The sequence below is a fragment of the Salvia miltiorrhiza genome, chromosome 1 (assembly GCF_028751815.1).
Source record: "Salvia miltiorrhiza cultivar Shanhuang (shh) chromosome 1, IMPLAD_Smil_shh, whole genome shotgun sequence".
Taxonomy (NCBI): Eukaryota; Viridiplantae; Streptophyta; class Magnoliopsida; order Lamiales; family Lamiaceae; genus Salvia; species Salvia miltiorrhiza.
In genome coordinates, this window is record NC_080387.1 from 35712481 (window position 1) to 35735533 (window position 23053).

General features: G+C 35.1%; 2 protein-coding genes across 3 annotated transcripts; both read right to left on the reverse strand.

Moving 5' to 3' along the window:
* Positions 1–387: 387 nt before the first annotated feature.
* Positions 388–3781, reverse strand: LOC131022769 (uncharacterized). 2 transcript variants are annotated; one of them, XM_057952293.1, is made up of 8 exons: positions 2950–3781; positions 2674–2878; positions 2506–2596; positions 2291–2436; positions 1963–2206; positions 1598–1885; positions 1319–1520; positions 388–1247 (listed from the first exon to the last, which is right to left on the reverse strand). In XM_057952293.1, exons 1-8 carry the CDS (start codon positions 3146–3148, stop codon positions 745–747), a joined length of 1878 nt encoding a protein of 625 aa, XP_057808276.1. In that variant the 5' UTR covers positions 3149–3781; the 3' UTR covers positions 388–744. The 2 variants fall into 2 exon arrangements, with proteins under 2 accessions (XP_057808276.1, XP_057808281.1); XM_057952298.1 differs by having other exon boundaries at positions 2674–2874; positions 2950–3090.
* Positions 3782–19694: 15913 nt separating this feature from the next.
* On the reverse strand, positions 19695–20761 carry LOC131022782 (uncharacterized). Its single transcript, XM_057952310.1, has 2 exons — positions 20492–20761; positions 19695–20109 (listed from the first exon to the last, which is right to left on the reverse strand). The coding sequence occupies exons 1-2, from the start codon at positions 20621–20623 to the stop codon at positions 19843–19845; spliced, it is 399 nt and encodes a 132-aa protein (XP_057808293.1). The 5' UTR covers positions 20624–20761; the 3' UTR covers positions 19695–19842.
* Positions 20762–23053: the final 2292 nt, after the last annotated feature.

Sequence of the window (23053 nt, forward strand, 5' to 3'; positions counted from 1 at the left end):
TTTTATGTTATGTATTGGATTAAAAATGCAGAGAAGTGAAATAATCAATATAACTTTCTAATATTGAATCAAAATATATTTATAAATTTTTGGAAAAATTATCTTATTATACTATTTTTCATCAGCAAAGTAATGAAGTTGAAAATCAAATAACGAGAAAATTTTCATATAATCAAGCAAACACATTATTTTTGGGTCGGTCCTATAGGGTTTCGGGTTAGTTTCAGGCCGACCCGATCGGGTGCCGGACTAATCAGATTGTAATTTTTATCGGGTTGAAAATTTTTAATTTTAACTCACTCGAATTGGCGGGTTAATCGGGTAACCCACGAGTTTCGGGCAAGATTGACATCCCTAATTGCACTTAAAATTAATAATACTAGCGTTAAAAAAAAAACTTTATGCATAGACATTGAGGAGTGGGACGAGTTAGCCCAATTGGCACTTTGATTTGGGTCGGCCCGGCCCAACAAATTTCGAGCCTTCAAATATATGCCTCTTTTGACCCATGGAATTCACAATTTTCTTGAGAAAGAGAGAGAGACGAAGTGCTGATAATTGTAGCAGCACATAGAATGATCAAGGCCAACACTAGAGCTGTGCAGCAACTTCTTAGTTGCTCTCTTCATAAAAAGTAGAGATGCAACATTGTCACACTACTACTATAGTGCAACAAATTTAATTACACATACCAAACACAAAAATAAGAAGCCTAAGCCACACAACATCAAAACACAAATGCATTCACTCTGCTGCCACTCCAACTCCATGACTCGGCACGGTTGTGAGCCCGAATCCGAGCGCGAACAACGGATCATAATCCGAGTCGCCCTCGTTCATTGGCAGCTGCTCGACCCGCCTGAACCAAGTACGCGGCAACTTGCCACTAAAACCATACTCACCAAACAGAACATCAGCCACACCCCCAGCCTCACTCCCCGGGAGCCAAGCAGCCACCAACGCATCCATCTCCTCGACAAACGGCTCCATCACAACGGGCCGACCCGACACAACCACCACTACACACTTCACAGCCCCACACACCTTAGAGATCGTCCTATAACACCCCTCGCTCAGCCTCAACTCCTTGTTATCGCCCTCGTATTCTGCATAAGGCTCCTCCCCCACTACCACTATCGCCACGGAGAAGTTAGACGAGGCAACAACCGCCTTCTCCGGATTCTCTATGTATACAACTTCAGTTTCTTGGTCCACAGCATCCCTCACACCACCCAAAATGGTGGTACCTAACAAAAAAAGGCCTTAAACACACACACACACATTTTTTAACTCAAGATTTTTATCAATGTACAAGTACCTGCTATGATGCTACCAGATTGGCCTTGCCAATCCATAGTCCACCCTCCACATTGCCTCCCAATGTCGTCTGCGTGGCTGCCTGCAACGAGCACCTTCCGTGCTCTCCTTGGCAGAGGAAGCAGAGGCCTGCTTCCATCCTTACCATTCTTCAACAGCACTAGTGATTTCCTCACAGCTTCTCGAGCTAGCTGTCTGTGCTCCTGCACGGATTCAACGTTCCGATTCAGTTCTAAAACTCCGTCAGCTAACACAAAGTCCTACACATTTATGTCACAACCTGGCTTCCTAGATGCCTCAACATCGTACGATCAGACAATGGCTGCTCAAATAGGCCCATGATGAACTTGACTCTCAGAATCCTCTCAACAGCATCATCAATCCTGCTCATTGAGATCACCCCTTTCTTCACCAGATTAGTCAGCTCCTCGATGAACTCGAGGTACGTGTAGGGAACCATCACCATGTCTATTCCTGCATGAATAGAAGCTTCAACAGAGTAGGTGTAGTTAGCACGCGGTGGAGTTGTGATGCGATCAAGCCCCTCCGAATCTGAGATCACAAATCCCTATTGCAACATCACACAACAATCAAGAAATGATCACATAGACATAGAGATGGATGCTTTAGGCTTTAGAGAGCTACTTTGAACTTGAGCTTGTTCTTGAGGTAACCAGTGATGAGATCATAGTTGGTATGCATCTTCTTGCCATTCCAACTGGAATACGAGATCATGATTGTGGCGACGCCCTTTCTAATGGAGTCGAGATACGCAGGCATGTGGATGCTCCTGAGGCCATCCCAGTCTATCACAGTGTTGTACTCATCAATCCCATCAATTGTTCCTCCATCCCCCACGAAGTGCTTGGCACACGCCGCAATCTTACCCCTAGTTAGCAGCAAGAAATCGCCTTCTCAGAGCGTGAAAAAATCTTCAAATCTAGTCATAAATTAACTTCACACACAAACACACCTTCCATTCACGTAAGGGAAGTTTCTTTGATGCTCAGCTGGCAGGCGGCCCTGCAAACCAGGTATGATCTCGGTCATCTCCTGCACGATCCTGTGATCCTCGCTGTAGCTCTCGTAGCAACGGCCCCACCTCGGATCACGACAAACCTAAGAAACCATCACCATGTTACACATAATTGTATGCAAGAAAAAAGGGACTAATTCTTGAATCAATACCGCGATGCAAGGTGCAAACGTGTAGGGGATCCCGGTAGCCCTAACTTCGAGAGCAGTTGCAGCTCCGATCCTCTCCACGAGCCGCGGGTCCCTGACAAGAACCAACACCAATGCAACATATTTTCTTACAAAAAAATTGTCATATTTGAGACAAGAACATGAACACACCTAGTAGCTCCAAGGCCAACATTATGGGGGAAGATGGTGGCGTTGTAGGCGTTGTTGTGGCCGTGAATTGCGTCGACGCCTATGATGAGAGGGATCCCGAGGCGATCAGAGAGGGAGCCCTCTTGAAGACTGTCTGCCATATCCATCCATGCCTCTGCTGAGGCATGTGGAGACGGCTCGCCTCCTGGAGTGATCAAGATGCTGCCTAGAAACGCCATTGTTATCATATCATATCAAATCATGCTCTAACACAAAAATAAAATTCAAGAGTTTTACCAATGTGGTGCTTCTTGATGATCTCAGGTGATGCTACTCCTTTTGAAATCTGTGTCATCTGCCCTATTTTTTCCGCGAGTGTCATTCGACTCATCAAATCATTGATTCTTGCGTCTAATGGCTGCTGAGGGTCATTGTATGTGAGATGCTCTGCCTCTGCAGCCGCAAACAAGAAGTAAAACAGCAACAAATGCACCATTTTTGGATGAATTAGGACCTGCAAAAACAAAATGTGAGAGTGGTGAATGCTTCTTTTATGTCTATAAACAGAGGAAAATACTCCAATTTTTTAATTTTGCGTTTGATATGAAAAGGTCAATCTGACTTTCGCTGTAGAGATTGCCATATCTCAACGAACTTTGCTTATTTTACTGAAGTTGAGAGCTCAGTTTTTGGTGAAGTCTTCCATTAAAACTAAGCCTTTTTTCCCAAATTGTATCTTTTGAAACGTGACATACATATTATATTTTTCAATGCAACATACATTATAATTCAACACATTGAAATAAGGATTTCACGCAATTTGCAAGTAATTTTTTTTTTTTAAAGGGAAGGAAAATTAGAATAATCTTCTTCACGAATCCATTAATTCTACCAATGATTTTATGATTGGTAACAAAAACAATAACTACGAAGGAAAATGGGTGTAGAGATGCGTATAAATTGAGAAATTCTTGTTTGCTGCGAATATCTGGGGTGAGATTTCGTTGAACTCCATGTGTGTCTGTTTTAACGATCAAATTTGATGTGTGTGTGTGTTGTGGATAGTGAAATTGGCAATTTATATGCATGCAGAATTGCAGCTAATTAAAGGGGTCCAAAGGTTCTCTCTCTTTTTTTTCTTCATGTTTTTTCTTTTTTAAACGGAAGAAATTAATGGCAGCCACTATTCGTATTTTGCTTTATTTGAAAAAAGTAAATGACGACTGAAGTGAGCTATATTGTACATGTCTGTCCCAAAGACCAAATGTGCATTATAAATTTCGTTCTGGTGGACTTGGGTACAATTAAGTATACAGTGTAATCGGGTTGATCCGCACTCAAACTTTAATTTGTATCTTAATTTAAACTCGTATTCTGATTTAAATCGTGTAAATGACACTATTCGATTATACAAATTACATTGCGTATAAATAACATATAACATTGTAAATGACACTGTGTATAATTGACACTATTCAAAAATATAAATGATACCTCCTATAATTGACACTATAAGATTATCAATGACACTATAATATTTTAAATGGCACTATAACATTTTAAAATGTTACAGTGTTATTTATATAACTGAATAGTGTCAATTATAAGCAATGTTATTTGTATAACCGAATAATGTCATTTACACGATTTAAATCAGGATGTGGGTTTAGATCAGAATTTGGGTGCGAATCAACCTAATTGTACGGTACATTTGGTTGTACTTAAGTTTTTGTGAGGTTCGTTTTTGTATAATTATAATTCATAGTTGGTAAGTTACATATAAAAAAATGCTGGTTTTGAAGTATACAAAAAAAGTTGCTTGTACTAGTAGCCAATGATATATTATGGTATGATATTAAAAATAATTGAAGCACGGATGATAATCAAATTGGGCGATGTTGATAGACCACCAATAATTATTTGGCCAATTAACAACTCCAAACAAAGCCCCTTCAAAGAAACATCTCGAAAAAAAAAAAGTTGATCGCGTGAATCATGTATCCTACTTTAATTTTTGCGCATGTACACCACTATTAGATTATCTTCAATTTTTAATTTAATTTTTATTAAAAAATTAATGTCAAAATTCAACGATACAAATCTAATGATGGTCAAAGCACAGTTGAAGGATCAGATTGTTTCTAGCTGAAATGCAGTATAATGAAGAAGTCATAAATTGCTACGACCCAATGGAAGATCTAGCTGAAGACAAAGATCCAACTAAAATCAAGGTCTGAAGTCCTAGACTGATGAATGAATCCCAATATGAAAGATCAGCAGAATATCAAGCTGATCAGGTTCTTTCCAGGCCATCAACACGAAAACTTTGTTGCACTGAAATATGTTGGAAATGGTTGTATTACCATTTTAAGAATAATTAATTATGGAATGTTTATCTACATCGCGAGTAGATGTACGTGGTATACTCGAATTCTCAAAATCGATTTCTGGTGAGTGAGAAATGGCGTGCTATTGTTGGGTGTATATGTCTAGAAATTGTGTGTTTTGAAGTCGTTGACGAGTTCGGGCTCGGATCGTGGATATTGGGTATTGAATCGACAATTGGATTGTATTTGAATTTTGATTAATTCTAGAGGTAGCCCTATTGCAATTTTTTATAAACTAATTAAACATCTCAAATGCTTAATTACTTGGCCCAATTTGTGTAACACACAAAACAAGAAAAGCAAATTAAACAAATAATTGTTTAAATGCTAGAATTAAAGTTATAGTTTATATAACTTCAATGCAGAGACCACATACGTGTATTTAGCATATGCTAAATGAGTTTGAATTTTTCAATTCAAAATAAATTTGCCAATTGAATGGCTTGTCTCATAATTACAGCTATGGTCTTGATGGTGTAACACCCAAAACGTCAAAATTAAGGTGAATACACCTTAATGGTGCAGTTAATCCCTACATGATGATTAAGCTATATATATACGGGTCACTTCTTGCAGTCGGTAGTTGGAGAAAAACTAAAAGAAATTTGCATGTCCTGTTGCATACGTAATAGTCATTATAGTGGTATTAGCTCAAGTTCTTCATTCTTGTTTAGTTCGTGGGAGCTCGCCGGACTTGTGGCGCTACTTTCGTTGAGACGTTACCGTTTTACTTTTGGGAAGAATCGCTGGAACCGAGAACACTACTGGGGTTAAATTTTTTCTTGTGGGAAGAGTTCCACTCAACTCGGCATTCATCTAGTTTGTTTTCTTCTTATAAACAGTTCTTATTATCTCCTTGTTGTCTCTAATTTATTCATTTTCTTAGTTAAGTTTTTCATCATTTTTTGTTTGTTCATTTGAGTTGTAAAAGTTTTCGATCGTGTATCCCGGTCATTATAAAATACAAATTAATGAAAGCATCAGTATACTCAAACTGATAAGCTAAACAATACGAAGTTGACACGTGCTCAAGCTCACTTATATATGCCACGCATTACCTTGTAATCATCAAGTTGAAAAATTGATTGTGAAGATGAAAAAATTCTCAACTTAGTGATACATATTTTTTGTTCTTCTTTATTGCAGTATGAGACGAACAGAATAGAGACATAACAGAAACTAGAGGTGAAAATATGGTACTAATTCATAGAGATAGTCTTTTGATAAAAGAAAATTTGTGGAGAAACATAAACATAATTTCTCTTTCCTCTATCTCTTTTTTTACTTTATTTTTGTCACTCTCCAATCTATACCTAATATGACAAGAAAGAAGGAATTAAATTTTGTCAAACTCCATTATGCAATCTTATCTCACGTTGCCGCAGTTTTTCAAAATTTTAGTGGAGCAAATATATATATATATATATATATATATATATATATATAAGGGTGGGCTACCGTGAGAGCACATCTTAAAATAAGAAATAAGAGCAATTTTTAATGTATGAATTTTATGTAGAACATGTATGAATTTGTTGTATAAAGGTATAGATTGTGAAAAATAAATTTTTGCTACCTTTGGGATTCGAACTCAGGACCATAAATCCATCCAACAGGATTACGAATCAACCATAGATCTATCCAACAGGATTACGAATCAACCGTAGATCTTGATGATCTAAGGGCTGAAAATGATTCTTATTTTATATCTTAAGAAATGCTCTTATTTTAGCCCTTCCCTATATATATATATATATATATATATATATATATATATATATATATATATAGGGGAAGGCTAAAATAAAAATCAAAGTTAGACTATAAAATAGGAACCATTTTCAGCCCTTTGATCATCAAGATCTACGGTTAATTCATCACCTTGTTGGAATAATTCATGGTCCTGAGTTCGAACCCCATAGGTAGCAAAAAATTTAATTTTCGTAATTCATACATTTACACAGCGGATTCATGGGTGTTCTACATATAATTCATACATTTAAATTAGTTTATAGTTTATAGTCTAAGAGGAATTTTCTGAATAGCCCTCCCCTATATATATATATATATATGGTGGGGTTAATATAGAAACCCCCCTTAAGATGAAAACTAGGAACCTAATCTAAATCATTGATTTTAAAAAAATAGAGGGCTGAGATTAAACTACAGATGCACAATTTAATTACTAATTTAAATGTAATTGAAATTCAAAGGGTAGAAATGTGAAACAAATTTTATATTATTTTCACGTTCTGCACTTCAAGTTTCACTATCATTTACACTTTCACCTAGGGTTTAAAAAAAGGGGGTGACTTCTGTGCAAGCAACGATCCGGCGATCTGAAAAATCCGCCGTCGGAAGCGACCGAGAAATCAACGATCGGTGGATCTCTGTGCAATCCGGCGGCGGAGGTGTGGGTTTTGGGAAGCTGTGAGCGCCTTACTTAAGGCAGCGGTTGTGGGAGTTTTGTCCAAATCAGAAAATGAATCTCATATCCTGCGGCGGCGGAGGCGATTCAGAGATTAATCCGGCGTTTCTAACAAGGCGGCGACGTTCCATTGGGTGTTTCACATCCGGCGGCGGCGGCGGCGGCGGCGATTAATCTATTAATCAGGCTTTTCACAGAAGGCGGCGGCGTTTCATTTTGGGCGTTTCACATCCAGCGGCGGCATTCCAATCAATCTAACCGGTGTTCGGGTATTTCAAGTTTTCGACATTGTTGCACACTTCACACTTTTAATTGCATAGTTGTATGTTGATAATAGATTATACATCTCGAAAGGAAGAATTTGTTGTAGTAGATGCATTTGCACACTTCACAATTATAAATGCATAGTTTTAGTTATTCCCAAATCCCCTGAATTTATATGTATTGAATATATAGCCGTTTGGTATTGTTGCAACTGAAGTTAATTTTTATTGCATAGTTGCTTGATTGTGTTGCACAATTGACTCTGAAATTGCATAGTTATTGTGTTGTGTTGCATAGGTGAAAATATAAATGCATAGACTAAGTTATTCTCATTGCCCCTCAATTTGTATGTGTTGCATAGAAGGTCGTTTGATATTGTTGCTTGTTTAAAGTTTTATTTACATAGTTGGTTGAATGTGTTGCACACTTGAATTTGAAATTGCATGAGTTGGTGTTGTGTGTTGAACATGTGGAAATATAAATGCATAGATAAGTTATTCTCATTGCCCCTCAATGTGTATGTGTTGCATAGAAGGTCGTTTGATATTGTTGCTCATTAAAAATTTTATTTGCATAATTGATGAGTTGGTGTGGTGTGTTGCATAGATGAAAATGTAAATGCATAGATTAAGTTATTCTCATTGCTCTTAAATTTGTATTTGTTACATAGAACGTCATTTGATATTGCTGCTCATTAAAAATTATATTTACATAATTGCTTGAATGTGTTGCACACTTGGATCTGAAATTGCATAGTTGTTCATGTTAATGTAATAGATATGCTTTTATTGTTACATAGCATAAAAGTTTATATGTTTTTGTTGTTGCACAATTAAATATGACTCGGGTAAAGCAAGTAGCTACTAAAATGGTTAATCAAGAAAAGCATTTGGCTAGACTTCGTGCAGCTGGGTATGTAGACTTCCCATAAATCCACAAAAACATTTGGCTAGAAATCGTACAAGATACTGTGCAACTATGCTAGGGTGGTCACATAACTACGTCAAAGATGATGTAATAAGGGGTGCATCTGCATAGTACCAAAATTTCACGTCCGTACCGGGGGAGAAGATGAAAAAAATATTTGGATTACTTTTGGATTTAAATAGTACACTGTGACTAAACAAATTATGTTTTAAATTATGATTACGTATGACAAGTTGTTCTTAAACAATTTTATTAACTTTTACATTAATTTTCTCTTGATCTTTTATATGACAATTGATTATACATGTTTCAAAAATATATATATGTTATATTTTCTCCAAGGTTAGGTTGGAATAAATTATGGCGTTAATTAATGACGTAAAAAATATAAAATTCAAAAATGTGCATTACTTCATAACGTGCGACTGAAATCTACATATAATTATAAAATCATTTGTAGTGGGTTGTATTGCACAAGTGAAAATTTTAGATGCATAGTGGGTAAGTTTTAGTTGCATAGTTGGTTATTATGCATCAAACTAAGAGTATTCGTGCAACTCATAAATGGTTATTATGCATTACAAACTTTCCCCAAGGCAGCAATCAAACCTTATGTTACTATACTTATACTGTTATACAAAGTAATAAACGAAAAAAATTAATTGATTTATTTTATGCAACTCGTATTATTATGTTATACTACAAACAAATAAATGAAATATTAAATTAAACGTATATGTGCAACTCGTAAATGGTAATTATGCAGTTCGAACTATGATTACTTATTGCATTATAATGATAAGGTAATTGACTAACAAATCAATTAGTATAATAAAAAAATTAAATGCAATCCCTTAATTTTGGGCCACTAACTACCGTATAAAGCATCATCAAAATTTACTTTAATAGCCTTTTATGTTAAAGAAATGAGATAAATCGGCAGATTTAAGAAAGAAAGAGAAAAAAACGGTTGACTTTTTGTGGATTGATCTTAACCGTTGGATAATTAAAATAAATGGTGAAGATTAGGTTCCTAGTTCTCATTTTAAAAGAGGTTTTTATTAGAACCTCTTCCTATATATATATATATATATATATATATATATAGGATGGTGCTATTCAATGAACTTTCTTTAGTCTATAATAAAAGACTAATTTATAACCGTAGATTGTACATGATCTACGGCTGAATTTTAATTAAAATGTGGTGTATAGTGCATTTAGTAAAATAAATTGTGCAGACCGATATGTGACGTAAGGGTATAATCGCCCAAATGAATTTGACTCCCTAAATCTTATATATGGTAGTTACGATTCTGAAGCAACAATTAGAAAGGAAAATTAAGATTTGCAATGATTATATTTTCTGGATATGAATTAAAATTTGAATTTCGTTTAGCTGTGTAGACTCAAAACAATCAATATCTTCTGAATAAAAAAATCAATTGTTCATCTTCCCACACTCAACACAGAGCTCTTAAAGAAAACAAGGGTTTTCGTTGCTGCTCGACGTCTGGATCTGGCGTAAGAGCGGCGGATAGAGGTGGTGCACGCATGAACGACGATGAGACCTGATGTGAGAGGCGTGGCAGATATATCTGGTGTGAGGTTAGGGGTGGGAAGATAGAGTTCGGGTATCGAGTTTCCGATTACCCGACCCGAAAAAATCGGGTATCGGGTACCCAATACCCGAAAAAATCGGTGTCGGGCTCGGTATCGGGTAGTTTGAGCGGCTGAAAATCGGGTATCGGGTATACCCGAATACCCGATTGAAAATAAGGGGGGCTATATTTTGGATTTAAAAAAAATATATAGGGTATTTCGGGTATTAGGGTACCCTAATACCCGATTAGGCCAAAATTGGGTAATTCGGGTACCCTAATACCCGAAATACCCGATTTTCACAGTTTGACTTGAAAAATGCGATTTTGACCGGATAATTTAGGGTACCCGAATACCCGACTCGGGTATTAGGGTACCCAATTTTTTTTCGGGGTCGGGGTCGGGTAGTGATTTTCGGTGTTATTCCGGGTTTGGGTACCCGATTTTTTCGGGTAGGGTACCCGAACCCGACGCGATTCTCAGACCTATGTGAGGTGGTGTGAGAAGGCGTGAGCAGTGGTGGTGGCGGCACTGCTGCTCGGTGTCTGGATTTGGCGGCGAAGCTATGTGCAAGTGCGGCGGCACTGAAAGCGGCTTGAATTAGTTTTTATTTTTGTACGAGTTATTTTTTATTTACGTACGAATTATTTTTAGTTTATGTATGAATTATTTTGATTTTCGTACGAATTATTTTAGCCTCAACTCTGATTGTATGATTTTTTTTTTTGTTTTCGCACGAATTATTTTAGCCTCAACTATGATTGTATGAATTATTTTTTATTTTCGTACGAATTATTTTGTATGAATTATTTTTTTATTTATGTATGAAATTGCCTATATGAAATTGACCTTCCAAATCTTCTATTTTCTCGTTTCCTATTCTCAAGCAGCAAATAAATTGGTAATTTAAGATTTGCGATGATTACATCTCTGTATATTCAATGATTTGCAAAAATTTTATGAATAATATTTAGGGGTGAGCATTCGGATTTCGGATCGGATTTTTGCCTGATCCGATCCGATCCGAAAATCCAAAATTTCCCTAAAATTCAATCCGATCCGAACCGTATTATCCGAAAATCCGAATCCAAAAATCCAAAAAATTTCGGATAAAATCCGATCCGAACCGAAAAATCCGAAATGTGAATAAAAATTCGAAATGTTAACAAAAATCCGAAAACCGAAAAAATCCGATAAATCCGAAATAGATGTCAACCTAACCTATTAGATAATTACAATCAAATTAAGGTCATAATTAACAAGCCATTAATTATAATCAACCAAAATGAGAGTATAGGGTTAGAATTTAGAAATATTTAACTATTTAAAAACTAATAATTATATATATTTATTTATAATATTATAATATTAATTATATTATAAATATAATTCGAATTTCGGATTTTTTTGGATTTTTAAAGTGCCAATCCGATCCGATCCGAAAATCCGAAATTTGCTTAAAATTCAATCCGATCCGATCCGAAAATCCGAACCAAATTTTAAATTTTGGTTTGGTTCGGATTGGATATTCGGATTTCGGATATTTTGCTCACCCCTAATAATACTCCCTCCGTCCACGAAAGAACTTCCTATCTTTCCTTTTTGGGTTGTCCACAAAAGAACTTCCTACCTATTTTTGGACTATACCCCACCACTTATAATAACTCTTACTTTCACTTTTTCACAACTCCCAATATTAATTATAATATTTTTTCACCACTCCCAATACACTCAACAACTTTTTCTCCACTTTTAATATATTCAATAATATTTTTCTTAAAACGCGTGTCACTCCCTCCTAGGAAGTTCTTTCGTGGACGGAGGGAGTATAATTGAATACATGAATTATTTCAGAGTAGTTAATGCATGTTTTGTTGTGTGTATTTGGCGGATCAAATTTTGGTGTTGTTCTTTATTTTTCTTCTATTATTTATATACATGAATAGGTATGAATTTTTTATGTGAACACTGAATATCTTGAACAATAAAATATTGATCTTAAAAATATGAATTAAGATATATTATGAATAAGTGCGTACTTATTACATGCATGAATAAATAGATGCATGATATGAATTTTTAAAGGGACGATGATGGATAATAATTAAGAACAAAGGCCATCAAAACCTGAATTCTGCATCTTCAACGTGTGAAATTTCAAAGAAGATTTATGTTTTAAATGCTCACGGTAGTCTTGTTATTTTCTGTTTCAGAGAAACATAAATCTTAGATATTGGATCTGATATGGAAATCAATTTTATATTAAATAATGTAATCCATTTCTTCTTGTAGTGCCCTTTCTTCTTGCATCTAGCATTCCACATCTTTTAGATCAGTAGCGGATGATTTCCTTTCTCCGCTTCTATCAGTGGAATATCTGGACTTGTTTTCTCTCTCTTTTCCTTTGTAGTGTTGTTTGTGGAACTTCCTGTACTTGCGGAATTTGGATTCCATCTTGTTGAATCTTTTAGTCAATATAGCATATTGACTGAAGAAGTCTTCTGGTTTGAGTTCCGTTGGTTCATTTGACTGCTTTTTGCTTTCCTTTGCTGAAACTTTTAGCGCCGCTCCTTTTGAGGCTGATGGAGCATCTTCGTCTGATCCTCCAGCTTTCTTTGTTTCAGGATTTCTCTGGATGTCGAACTCATTTGCCACGAGATCCGAGAAAAGCTTGTTCGTTGGGAGATGGTTGAATTCTGGCTTGTTCTGATGAGCAACTGCATAGATCTGTCAATCTCCTTGCGGAAGTGCTCGTAGAATCTACAGATTGATCTCTCGTTGAGTGTATTTGTCCTTCGAGATTGATTGAACTTCATACAGGATCTGGTTGAATCTGAGTTCCATCTCGTCGACTGATTCATTTTTTAGCATGAGGAAGGAGTCGAATTTTTGACAAGCTATTGACAACTTGTTCTCATTTATCTCTTCTGATCCGATGCACATTCCTTCTAGAATGTCCCACATCTCCTTTGCAGTCCCGCATTTGATGATCTTGGTGACGTGCTTGTCTGGGACTGTGCCGGAGATGATGCTTTTGGCGAGGTTGTCGAGCTCATCTTGCTTCTTTTTTTTCTGTGGTGAAGTCAGCCTTTGATTTTATTTGTACTTCATCAAAAGGATCTCTGGTTGGGTCCAGAGGAACCCTTTTGATCTCCTCTGTGATGATAATGGATCCTTTGGTAATGATTTCCCACATTCGGCAATGTTGAGCGGTGAGGAAGCTCTCAAGTCAAAATTTCCATATGTCGTATTTTTCAATACTAAACATAGGTAGTGAGGATACTCTACTGTAGTAATTAGTTTCCATAGTACAAGAAAACAGAAAACAACAGATAGGAGAAGCAGTAAGCACTTTTAAAAAAGGGAAAAAGATTTTGAGACCTTTAAAGAACAGGATCTAGTTCAGTAGAACTTGGTCAAAGCAAAATTGTTCTTGCGAACAACCTGCTCTGATACCAATTGTTAGGTCTGGAGGGTCTCGAATAGGTGTATGAGGGGGAGGGAGAATACACCTATAGGCTATTTTTGAAAATGAAACTTGAAACACAAACTGTTACAACCTTTTCAGTTAAAAGAGTTTTAGCAAGGTAAAGGTTGTTGACTGATACTGAATACTCTTCAGTAAGGAGTTATCAGTTAAGTCAGAAACTTTAACTAATACACGTAAAGCTTCAGTTAAGTTTGTTAAACAGAGAGATGTTATGAATCTTACTGACTATCTAGAGATAGATCAGTTAGACTAATAACATACGCAGCGGAAAACTTTTATTTTAAAATAGCCTGTGAGATTAATCACGTTGTCAGAAGTTAAGTTTCTCTTTGCACTTAAACAATTTTCAGTTTAAGAAAGTTTGAGCACAAGTAAGAAGGTGATCACTAATTTATTAGCAATAAAAATACCGCAACTAACACGATGTAATCGTAGTATAAACAGCAATTGAGTATCGTATCCACAGGGACTGACACAACGAAATAACTTTATCTATCTCCTAAACAAACTTAAGTAGTAGACAGGTAACAAAACGTAGAGGTCGATTAACACTAAACTCAAATAGCAACAAATAAAAGCACATAGAAAAATCAAATATTAAAGACAACTGATCATAGGGTAGTAAATTCATTAACTAAATCTACGCAATTAATCTATTAATCCTATGTACCAATTTAATCCAGTTATGATGAGAGATCACTTAATTAATCAATCACTCTCGCTAGAGCAGCAACGATCGTAGATTAGTATATTCTCTATCTCCGCTAGGTCTCAAGAAAATCTACTAACTCCCAATAGCTCCTAAGAATAGCTCTCTATGATCCACCTATCTCCGCTAGGTCTCAAGGTTAAAATCATATCATACATTCCTGAGTCCGCTAAACAGTTATCTCCGCTAGGTCTCAAACCGAATAGCTACACATGCAAACTATTGATCAGATAATTCACAAGAAAACAACCACCAGGAATTATGAATCATAAACTGGAAGGGTAAATACTGAAAGCTGTAAATACCACAGAGATTTTTACGTGGTTCGAAAAACACTTCCTACATCCACGGTCAGTTGATCAGACCGACAACTTCACTAGGCATGTGCTTACGGGTGCACAACAAACCTGGGCGTGCGCTTACGGATGTACATCAAACCTGGACAACTGAAGATCCTATCTTCAGTACCAACACACCTGATTGGATTTCTCACTCTTAGTGCACACTGGGCACTAAGATCTCTTCGGAGACACAACACTGGTCTGAACTCCTTACAACTCAAACTCTCGATTCGGTTGATTGTAAAGAGGTTCGAAAACTTGCCAACTAGATTACAAAGAACAGGTTCTCTGTAATCAGTTATACCTAGGCTTTGGGTATACAATTTTTGCCTAAGTTCTAAGAGAATGTATGTAATCAGAAGTGACTGATTTTTGGCTTTGTGATTCTCTTCTTCGATTCAAACTTTGAAATGGCTTTGAATGCTGAGTAACGAATTCGGCAGCGTTTCAACTTATGTAGTTGAATCGGTGAAGATTGAAGTGATCCTCGAGCTCTATTTATAGGAGACGTCTTGAATAGATCCGTTGACTGAAATGGTCTTCAAGAATTCTTCCGTTAGAGAGTAATTTGAACTTGGGCTGAGGCTTCAATCTTTGAGGTTCCTTTGTTTGGTGAGAACGGCTACTTTGAAGAGTAGGAAATAGGACATCTCTGAAAAAGGTAGTCACCAAAAGGAGTGGCCTTTGCAGAGAAAGGACGATCCTGAGATCTCTGTATTTAATGCGGCTGTACTTCTAGAGTGCGTGTCTTCCTTTAAACTTTAGAGGTTCAGTCCAAGGAAGATTGTTTAACTGATACTTGACTTTAGTATCAGTCCGCTGAATCCACGTGGCTAGCATTAAATAATCAGTCGTAACTGATTCTTGGACTGGTTAGTCAAATATCAGTATTTGACTTTGCCTTAATCGTTACATCAGTCGGCATCTTCAGTCTTCAGTCCTTTGGCTTCAGAACAACAACTAAACTAGAAAAAGAACTCTAACATGTGAGTTCGAACAATTCTAGTCTATTACAAGAGAAACCTATTGATTTTGGTATCATCAAAACTAGGATTAGGATATTTCATTAAGTTCCCAACAATGAATCTCCACTTTTTTTACCAAATTTGTAAATACTGCAATATGTAGTAGTGTTTAAGAAATCATATTTTCATATTTGGGTAGGAAGGTGTTCTTTATTTATAGCATGCTAGCTAAGGCATACCATTCTTTATTTATGTTTTTATATTTGGGCAGGAGGGGTGTTCTTTATTTATAGCATGCTAGCTAAGGCATACCATTCTTTATTTATGTTTCTATATTTGGGCAAGAGAGTGTTCTTTATTTATAGCATGCTAGCTAAGGCATACCATTATTTATTTATGTTTCTATATGTGGGCAGGAGGGTGATTGCTTATGTTTTTTTTTTTTCCTACAGTCCCTGTTGCATTGCTTATGTATTAAGAGAAATTAATTCCTTTTTCTTTTATGCGACAGAATCATAAGAAAGCAAAGGGATTATATGAGGTTCTCTTTCCCTATTATGATACACTTGTTGAAATTTATGCCAAAGATAAAGCGACCGGAGATGCTAGTGAGTCTTTTGTAGGAGGTATCAACAACATGGATTTTGAGTTTGCTAATGAACCATTGATGATAGAGAGTGATGAAGAAGATGATGCAAATTCAATAACTAATTCCAGGAAGCGTCCAATAAAGAAAGAGTTTAATGACCCAACTCATTTGAAGAAAACAAAGCTCAAAGATTTGAAGGGAAAAGGAAAGGGACAAAGTAAAGTAAGTGATGATGGATTAGTTAGCTCTATTCAAAGTGTTTCAACCAATTTTGAGGAGATATTTGAGAACATCAACGCAATATGGCTCGTGCTTGGGCGAAAGCAGAATAAAGGGAACAAAATTGTTGGATGATAAGGCGAACAAAGTGCTAGAAGAAGTGATGAAGATAGATGGAATTTCTCCTTCCGAAGCTTTGGAAGTGGCTACAATTCTCATGGCGGAAGAACACAAACGTCACGTATTTTATCAAGCTCCAATGAACTTGAGGAAGCAATATGTCATTGATCTTCTCAAGAAAAAGTAGAGCTTGTATAATGTGAGCAGCTAACATGTCATTTCTTATCAGTCTCGTTACTTAGAAACTGTATAAACATTTATGTTTTTGCTTTAATTGTGAGCTAGTATAATTGTAGCATTTAGTAAAACTCATAATTTGCATTTATGTTTTGCATATGGTTGAAGACATGGTCGTTGCTATTAGTTGTAGCAGTAGCTTTTTCCTTTGATTCTCTAATTATACATATTAGTTAAATTAAAAGGTTTGATTCCTTGTTTATCAAATTTGTACCAAACAAGAAGAAAGAGAATCCCTTGTTAGTGATTCATTTCCTTTGTTGAACCAAATACTCAATAAAAGTAACACTTATTGTTACAATTCATTCACTTTATTTGATTTCATTCTGTTTCCATTATTTTACTTGAACCAAACGACTACTTAGTCTATTCCAAAATAGAATTGTACGAGACTCCAGCAATAAAATAAAGTTAAATTTGGCTCAAAAGATCAATCCATAAAGAAATATTGATTCAAATTTTGAACTTTTTATGAAATATATTGCAAGTGTATCCACCTACATGAGAGATAGGGTACAACTTCGCAATAGAGAAGCTCACACCGCTTTTAAAAATGACCTGATCGAGCATATTTGGCCAAAATTCGGCAATGACAATTAAATATATAGTTTTTCATTTATTTGGTGTATAGGTTGTTATTTTTAATTTCGTATTTCGTATTCCGATTGTTGTAATTTTTATTTTTAATTTATAATATTTTGAATATGTATTATTTTGTCATTTTTGGAATTTCTACATTTTTCCATTATTTTAATTATGTTTAACATAATTAAAAATATTATAATTAAAAGTAACAATAAAAAAATATATAAAATATTGTGATTGAATGGTCAATGACAAATTATCAAAAATAATTATAATTGAATTCGATAAAATATTAGTAATATAAAAAGAAGAGAAATTAATTAAATATTAAAAAAATTGAATGGTTGAACCAATGACTCCCATGAATAATCTTACATTATTTTTTGATTCTTGTGTTATGTATCACATTTTATACTTCATCTGTCCCACCTATTTTGAGACACTTTTTTGTAGCGTTCCACTTATCTTGAGACATTTTCTTATTTGGCAAAAGTTTTACCCTTTATTCACTTTTTTATCTAAAAAAAAATACTAGTTCCTCCGTACATAAAAAATAGTCCTAAAGGTGGACGACACAAGTTTTAATAAAAATGATTATTGCATTGTGAATGGAGAAATGAACCCAATTAAAAAGTAATATTTATATTGATAATTAATTATATCCAAAATCTCCTGTAAACCCGGGTGTACCGTACACTCGGGTTGACCCGAACCCATATCTTGACCCTTATGCTAATTAAAATCCGCATCCTGACCCAAATAATGTAAATGACACTATTTAGTTATACAAATGACACTACTTATAATTGACACTATTCAATTATATAAATGACACTATAACATTTTAAAATGTTATAGTGTTATTTAAAATATTATAGTGTCATTTATAATCTTATAGTGTTAATTACAGGAAGTGTCATTTATATTTCTAAATATTGTCAATTATACACAGTATCATTTACAATGTTACAGTGTCATTTAGCAGTGTCATTTGTATAACAGGATAGTGTCAATTAAGGCAATATCATTTATATAACCGAATAGTGTCATTTATACGATTTGAGACATGATGTGAGTTTGGATCAGGATGCGGGTCAACCCGGGTGTACTGTACACCCGGGTGTACCCAAGACCACCTCTTAATCATATTATGAGTGGAGAATATGGTCCACCATGTGATAAATAGTTTCTAAAAATAAAAAGAGACTAATTTTTGTGAACATCCCAAAATGGCAAAAATAGACTATTTTTTATGAACAAATACAGTATTTTCTTAATTTTCGTGTTAAAAAAAAGATCTCAAGATAATCGGGACAAAGAAAAGAGTATTTTATTTTCTGTTAATATACAATACTTCTCTTTTGTTTTATTTCTGCAATAAACAAGATATTCGTTTTCGGGAGTATAGAATTAAAAATCAAAATGCATTTACAAATGGAGTTGGGCTTAAACTTTGGACCCCAAAAAGAATTGCTTTAGCCCTGAACGAACTAGGTGGTTACTGGTGAGGCATATAAGGTTGCTGCTACTTTCGATCTAGTATGTGCCAAGATAAATAAAACGAAGAGAGTAATAATATTTTCAAACCACCACCTAGAAATGATATATGTAAACGTTTCAATTAAAGTAAACAGACCCTAATAATTTAAAGTTTCTAAATAGGGATATTGGCCTGTAATTCTGTAAATATTCGAATTTTTTCTATTTTTTGATTTTGCACCGCAACTTTAAAAATCTACATATAAATACATAAATTTTATATTCTTTCTAATTTTACACTCAACGAATTTTTACCTCCACATCGTTGCTAACATGACAGTTAAATTCACATCTCAAATTCTATAATTATATGTTCTAAATTTTACATTGACAACAAATTTATCTGCTTCATTATATACTTCAAACTTCATTTTCAATTCGAATGTCATGTCAATAACAATTTCTAGGTAAAAATTCACAAAGTGCAAAATCAGATTTTTCTTTTTTTAAGTTAGGGTGCAAAACTAAAAAATGAAAAAAGTTTTATATTTACATGCCAAATACCCCTTCTAAGTATAACAAAATATTGTTGCGGCGCCCCTTTATGTGTTTGACAAAATGCGACAATCAGACTTCTCCACGAATCAGTACACAAGAATTAATCACCCTCGTCAAAAATCATAGGCAAAATCAAGAAAGATTGAAGAACAAAATAAACATTAATGGTTAAATAAGTTCATCCACCAAACAAACACAAAAAAAAAAAAATCTCAAACCACATTTATCTTTTTCAAAATTAGCAACCAAAAGAGTTGAAGAACCCGTAGAATCCAGTCCATTATTGAGAGTTAAGTAGCATTGCCATCGTCATTGTTCTTGTCTGAAGAGCCCTTGCGGAGAGGCGCCGGATATTTGAGCGCATTGAGCTCAATTTTGCGCAGCGCAGCTTTACCGAGATCGATCCCGCACATATCCGACAGCCGTACGAGGTAAAGCAAGACGTCGGATAATTCTTCTCCGACATGAGTTCTCTCTTCCTCTTTCCAACCGGGAAGCCCTTTTTCAACCTCCCCTTTCCATTGAAATATTTCCGACAGCTCACCCACTTCCCCCACCTGCGCGCCAAAATTTCTTCAACAATCAACAATCATTGGCTAAAATAAACAGTGTTCAAAAGATTCGATTGATGAAATTTTGGGGAAAAAGTTCAATAAACCCCTTTCAACCTAAACCTAATTCCTGGTATTTATGAAACAAAGGGTTATGAGTAAAAATACCCAAGCAAGTTTCAATTAAACTTAACATCAATTTTTGGGGAAATAAAGTAGATAAATCACGAAAAAATGAAGAAATAACACTTGTTCTAATAAAGGAGGTAAAAGATTTCGCAGAATCAGTCCATTATACATAAAAGAGACGAAAACTTGCTTTACAGAAAAAAAAAAAAAAAAAAAAAAAGAGATGAAATTCATGAAAGAAATAAAAAGAGTGGACTACCAGAGCGAGAAGAAGATTTCTGGGGCTGTGGTACTGTTCCCAGTCTCTTTCTTTTGCAAAATCATCCATTTTCTTCTTGAGAAGATCGAGCGTTACGCTCATTTCACCATCACACTTTTTCGATTCTGTCATTTGCTTTTTATGCTCTTTTTTTTTTTCAGAAATCACAAAGAAAAATGATGAGTGTGGTGAGTGCGAAAGCCGAAAAGAAAATGACGATTTGAAGAGGGAGGACTGGAAAGTCTTTAGGGACCCACTGAGATTACTGTCTACCGGCTGTAACCGGCTAATTGAAAAGATTGGTATGGAAATCTAGATTTGTTCATTTTAGAAAGGATTGTTAGCGTATAAATACACTAATTATGGACTAATTTTAATTTTTAATATAAATTTTAAAAGTGTCAAAATATGTATTAAGTTATTAATTATAGTAATTTTAACACGAATTTTATATCTGACTAAATTAAAATTTAATTGGCATGTCGAAATACTGATATGGACAAATCGAATTTTAGTAATTTTAAAACGAATTCGAATTGTCGGATTATATTAAATTGTAGACATTTATTTTGGTTCGTCTCGAATTATATCTATGAAAGTTTATAAAATTCGTATTAAAATTGTTATAATCAATAAGTTGATATATTTTTTTGACATTTTTTAAAATTCATGTTATAAATCAAAAGTGGTTTTAAAGATGATACTCCATATTTATGTGCCAATAATCCTTAAAAAAAAAAGATACATAGAATTTATATTTTGCTTCAGATATTAACTATGTTACCGTTAAATTAATATACACACATGATTTTTTTATTCTTTCGCCGACATTCCATAATAATTACTTTATTATAAAAATAGTTTAATCTAATAATATAATTTTGTGATAGTTTAGGTGAATAAATTATTAGTATATTATTCCAATTTAGTAAATTAACTTTGTGCTAATTTAATTAGCTCGGAAGTGATTTCTGACATTAAGATATTCGGTTGACAAAATGAGAGATGCCTTGCATATGGATAAAATGATGTTAGAGCATCCACAATGAGCTTACTTGATAGCCTACTTGATAGTGATTGTGTTATTGAGTAGGTAGTGCTGCATTGGGGTGTTGGATTTGTACACTGAAAGCAAGAACGTTTTATGCTTGTATACAATGTTTCCTAAGTTTACTATCTAATCTCCTATCTGATTGTGTTCATGATTGCATATGTATGTTCTTTATCTCTATATAAGTAGATTATATGGTGTGTTGTAGATCACAGAAGACCATATAATTGGAATAACCTTAAGAGATATAATATGATCACAGCCGAAATAACTCTAGGACAAGTTATTGGTTTAGGCTGCAGTATAGATGGAAGTAGTTTGTCTTGGCTACTTGTCTATACTGGTACGTCATTACGTATTGATAGGACCACAGTTGAGATGTATTCTTCTATCTGACTTAAGTGAAGAATCAAGATCTCGGTGACTTATAAGATCTTAATACTAATAAGTATTCCGATATATATGTTAATTCGTATATCACTTTGACTTACTATGGGTGAAAGTTATATACTAACTCGAGTACTCTGTATCTTGGGTGATAGCGGTTAATATATGATATTTGATTATCTGTATTAGTACCCGTATCCGGTATAGGATAATGACATCCCCTTAAGGAGCTCAATAAGGTTTATTGCGCTAAACCCTGCAGGTTGATTAAGTTCAGGCGCAATAATAAAGTTTGAGTGGTACTGCTTAAGGATTTATAAAGAGATTAATTAATTTAAGCTGTCAGAGCTCTAATTAATTAATGGATGTTGGATATTTTAAATACGGAGATTTAATAAGTCTAAATACAAGCCCCCGACTCATCACCGGCAATAAAGGGGTAAGTCAGTATCGGTTCTCTAGTGGAATGAACTGATATTTATAAATTAATTATGGTCTGGGCTGACCATAGATAAATTAATTTATTTGAGGCCCATCTTTATTCCTTGTATCTGGTCCCTGGACTGGCCCAAAGTCTCCTAGCCCTAGAAGGACAGAAGGAACGCCTATTACAGATTCCAAGGGTCCCACACGTATTTAATTCTATTAAATACAGCTGTCAGCTCTCAGGAAAACAGACTGATAAAATTAGGGTTTTGAGAACTGTGGGAGGCGCAGGAAAACGTGTGGAGCATTCTCTCTTGGGACTTTCATAGATCGTTGTCCATCCAACGGTGAAAGCTGAGCGGGATACAGTTCAGAAGATCTGAGCTGGAGTCAGATTTTCGCAGGAAACCAAGTTCTGGCAGTCTCCGTAAAACGGCCATAACTTCCTTCCCAGAACTCCGATTCAGACGAATCAGGCGGCCACGGAAAGCTCTTTCGAAGACGAAGAAGTCGTATTTCTTCATAAAATACGATTGGAGGTCGTTTGAGGGGTCAAACGGGGCGTTGAAATTGGCTGACCTGTTCAGCGACGGATTGACGAATTCTTAGGAATTCTTCAGGTATTTCGGAACTCCAACGTGCAGTTGTTAAATTCATAGGAGCATGTTAGGATTAATCGTTGTATGATAAATTAATAA